At 40.6% G+C, this 4651-nt stretch overlaps 1 protein-coding gene across 1 annotated transcript; it reads right to left on the bottom strand.

Annotated features, from left to right (window-relative positions):
- Window positions 1-589: 589 nt before the first annotated feature.
- On the bottom strand, window positions 590-4413 carry GLOD4 (glyoxalase domain containing 4). The gene is made up of 8 exons (XM_085301312.1): window positions 4310-4413; window positions 3441-3561; window positions 2858-3002; window positions 2509-2645; window positions 1849-1935; window positions 1521-1634; window positions 1347-1433; window positions 590-840 (listed from the first exon to the last, which is right to left on the bottom strand). Exons 2-8 carry the CDS (start codon window positions 3531-3533, stop codon window positions 775-777), a joined length of 729 nt encoding a protein of 242 aa, XP_085157438.1. The 5' UTR covers window positions 3534-3561; window positions 4310-4413; the 3' UTR covers window positions 590-774.
- Between the last annotated feature and the right edge of the window lie 238 nt (window positions 4414-4651).

The raw sequence follows: 4651 nt of genomic DNA, 5'->3' as shown, positions 1-4651 counted from the left end.
CACTCGGAGATGATATTTTTGTTTGTATAAAAGGTGTTGAGAACTAGATTAAAACTGGCAGAGCACTCCCTAAAACAGCCCTGCAGAGTAGCTGAAAGCACAGTACTCAGATCATCACCGCTAAGCRCTTTTATTCATTCAGTTGCACATTTTCAAGTAACAAATTTTAGAGATGCAATTTTAAGTGTATTTTTTTTTACTTAAGCAATAGTTGGTTTAAYCAAATGAAATAAAAATCTCAACATATTGAGGAATTTTCCCATTTTAATTCAGAATGTTCCTTTTCAGCATTTAAATTGTCTCGGGGATACACAACTGCTAATGCTGTTATTTTGCCTCCCTTACTCACTCTCAGCCCGGCAGAAGGCTAACCGAGGACAGCGGCTCAGCACGGTGACAACTGCAACCACGCGCTACACGAGATACCAGAGAGCCGTAGCCRTGTTACAGGGAAAACACTGGACCTTTTTTCAAGTCTAACATGAATAGAGCAATGTGAGAGATTTTCTGCCTATTAACCCATGTCTCCCGTTTCYGAAACCACATGCTCAATCTATTCCTTATTGGACAATGCAATTTTTCACCTACATTTGAAGGAGTATGTAGCATTTATTTGAAAGGAGATATTAAGAGATACAAGCTCAAAACACTCCCCAGCATGAGATATTACACTGGCCTCTTACTGAAAAGGATAACACAGCACATTACATATTACAGGCATTTCATTCAGATGGAAACCAAGGCACGAATAATCAGACGACTCTTTTTCTCCAACTAAGCAGAAGCCTTCTTCATCTTTTTCTCAGCAAACCATTTGTCACTCTTATCTGCTGCCATGGCCTGTACAAATAAAAGTRTTTGTATTTAGAACAGGAGCTGAGTCAGCCGAACACCCAGCTGCAGACGTTCACCAGCCCACACCACAAGATTTAGAAAGATCTAGTTCTGAAGCAAGCTATTCTGCTGAAGAAACCTCATGGCTTCTGCCAGCACCCTCCTGTCACAGGAGGATCTTCAACTGCTGTTACTGCAGCTGACAAATCATTTTCTGCAGTAACTTGCACTAAAGTGTTTTTTAACATGCCCAGCAAGATGCACGACCACCTGGCTGCCCTGAGAATGAGGCTGGAAAACTCTAGTCAGGACAGAGAAGTGAACTTTAAAAAGAATGGTTTGCTTTCCTTAGCAGGAAAACAGACTGAGATAAAACACCACATGACTTGCTTCTCTGAAAACATTTCCATTTGAAACTAGAGGGAAAAAATGAAAAAAAAAAACCCCACCTAAATTCTACTAGGTGTCTAACTAATCTGGATGAAAACTAACGCTAAGACAGCATTACTTACATCGTCTAACAATTTGTCACCRTTAGGATCCACCTTGGACAGATCTCTAAACGCTTCATCTCCTACAAAGCAGATTTCATGGCCATCCTAAACCAAATTAAACAGCAGAGTAAGTTAGCTAACTCAGAGAGAGAAATTTAAGTCCAATATGCCAGTATTGCCAGTATTACTCACAGGATCTGCCAAAATAATCACTTGTACTGTGGCTTTGCCAGGTGTGTCCAAGCTAACCAGAGGTGTTAAAATTTTCTGATTCTCCTTTTTCATCAGTGCTTCAATGTTTGGTAACTGAAACAGAAAAGAAACAAGATCAGCCCTAGTCAGATGCATTGAGAACAGTTCCCTGTTAGTCCATTTCTCCATTGCATTCTCACCGCAAAAAACATGAACAGAACATCTGTTCAGTGTTACTTTGTTCACATCTGAGATATTTTTTAATGTTAGAAATCAATCTCCTGGTAGCCAGCTGGCCAAATGGAAGTGGTAAGAGAAGGAAGACTACCTCTTCCTTCGCGCAGGAAAAGGCAATCCGCCCAAACGCTGTGCCATGATCCACTGCTCCTCCAACATTCTTCAACTCCAATTTACACTGAAAGAGAAAAAGCATTATTCTCAGGGCTACACTTACTCCAGCTTTTCACTGATGCTGATAATTTCAAAATCACCTATACACATATTTACCAATRAGTCAGAACTACCAGAGCGAGCCATAGCTTTTTGTTAAAAAATGAAGTTAAGTGCACGCAAGCATACAAATACAAAACCAATTCAAAGCAGGAAGGACCRAGAATTGTTGTCAGTTCCAGTCTTTCCTCGCAAACTATTGAATAAATAAGCTAACGTTCAGGTAAGTGTCCCACTGAAATGGTCAACCTGTACCACTGATTTCTATTTGCATGAGCATTCTGGGCAATAATTCACAAAATAAAAATGCTTTTAACAAAGTATTTAAAATGCAAACCCAGAAGCATTAACAAATTTGAGGATCTCTCCCCTTGCAAAGTGTAAGATATAAGAAGCAGGATGCACCAATAAAAGCTAATATTGAAAATGTCAGAGAAACATTTATTTTTATTAAGATTTTSATCTCATAAATGAGAAGTCCCTGTCATGAAATGCAACACTTAAAGATCAGAATTTGAAAGTTTTCTGTGAAACTAACCTGGTTATCTGCATAGCCTAGCAAAACCCTTTGCTTTTCCTCATCCTTTTCATATATTTTCATCCCAAGCAAATTAGACCAGTAGTTAATAGACTTCTGCAGATCGGAGACACCCAAAGTTACCTTTAGCACAGGATCTACAAGATTGCAATAACTTCATATTAGTCACAAATAAATTGCAGTTTTAAACTCATTGTTATACATTCTTGAGAAGAAGATAAAAGTAACAAGGAAATGAAACAGGAACATGCTGCTGTTTCACAAACCATCACAAGTCAAATGCACAGCCAAATCTAATGTTCCATTTGTAGGCCTCTTTTGAGCTTAAGAATTAGTGGATATGCTTTACCTTGCTTTAGTTGTTCCTTGTCTTCCAAGTAGAACTTGTATCCTCCTGGGGCTTCAGTTTCAAATACACCAGTGGCAACTTCACTGAGAGGCCATCCCAGCTTCCTAGCATTGCTCACAGCCTGGCTGGACACAAGTGTTATGCCCTAGCAAGAACAGAAAGGACACCTGCAAAATATGCTGGTGGAAAGACGGCTAAGGAGCCTCTCTTCACCAGTCTGTATTAATACTGTCTCCAGTTTACATGCATCAACATGGAAAACTCCACCTTCCTCTCCTTCACTCTTCCAGGCCACWTTAGCCATAATCTTTGTTCCAACTTGTGGTTGTGGTCAAGGAGATCTGATCACTAGACAGGGCAGATGGTGCTCGAGGAAGCACTTCCCGGTTTCCTAAATGCACACAAAGCCGGTCTAGTTTCTGTTCTTTCAACTTGGACAAAGCTACATAAGTAAGAATAAAAGGTGTCCAAGGAATCAAATAGTATAAAAAAGTAACTGTCATAAGTTATACACTGAATAGATTCCTAATAAATAAATTAAAAAAAATATTGTAAGAAGAAACACTTTAAGCGTGGCACTTACCAGAAAGTCATTGCCAAGTCGATAGTCTCCAATACCGTAATTGTAAGTCAATTCTGCGACAAAGTGATTGTCTTCTGGTCCATAGCCCACCATTGTTTTACTCCATTTTCCATCATAAGGGCTAAAACAACCATATTTCTTTGTAGTAAATATTACAAATAAACCCCAAGTATTTGTGTCTCAAGACAAGAATTGCATTTCTAGAGTAAATATATGGTACAGCCAATCCAGCAGCCTCTTTATTAAGTAGGAGCCAATGCTTGTGAAGAATTCTTACTGTGGTGTATAGTGATACAATAGCATATAACAGACAGGTTTTCCTACCAGCCAATAGCTTTGATCTTAGATTGTCATTCATTATTATCATAACTGATAAAAACAATTGCACCCACTTCTTACCACCTCACATTCCAAGAGTGTAAGCCGCTCATTGGCTGGAGTTACACAAGCACTTCCTTATTATAAAGTAGGAAAATTAAGTAGCTAGTTAACTGATTATAAGATGCTTTATTAACTAAAAAAGAGAACAGGCCAAAAAGTCTTTTGGGTTACCAAGAATGATTTTTATTCAAGACTCAACCAGCTCTGCAACTTTAAAAATGTGCCCCTGAAACACCGCATGTAATTCTAGGAGTTTAGAACTAATTTCATAAAGGAATTTCAATACAAGCGTTACAAGCGTAACACAGCAGTATTTGTGTTTCAACGTAAACCCCACATAAATACAGAAAGGTGCAGKGCTAGTTCCATGCAAAGAACAGTTTAGAAAGAATACTAACCCATCTATAGATAATCACATATGACCAGTTATGACTGAAGGGTGTTTTATGAGAATTAGAAGATTAGAAGAAGGGAACACTGGCACCTACCCATTGCAGCTAGCTTTACAGCCTTCCTCGAATTCTTCATGCCGTAGAACCTAACGAATTAAACACACGGGAGAAAAAAATAGATCCTTGTCCTTAGAAGAGAAAATACGTTTGACGCTGAACGCGCGTTAGGAGGTTTAACACGATGCCCGGCCGAAGGGGGTTTGTCCCGGTGCGGGTGCTCCTGTCATGTCTGCGGTCCCCTGCGCAGAGGGCAGAGCGCGCGGCACCGCTGCCCGCTGCGCCGGGGGCCCGGCCGGGCTTATCGCCCTGCGAAGGGGGAGGCGCCGACGGCACAAGCCGCCCCCCGCCGGGCCGCGCCGCGCCGGGCCGGGCCGGGCC

Source organism: Rhea americana, unplaced genomic scaffold (genome assembly GCF_003343005.1).
Source record: "Rhea americana isolate MKP2758 unplaced genomic scaffold, rheAme1 scaffold_175, whole genome shotgun sequence".
In the NCBI taxonomy this organism is placed as follows: Eukaryota; Metazoa; Chordata; class Aves; order Rheiformes; family Rheidae; genus Rhea; species Rhea americana.
Note: the sequence above shows the minus strand (reverse complement) of the source record. Positions and strands in the feature narration are given on the sequence as shown.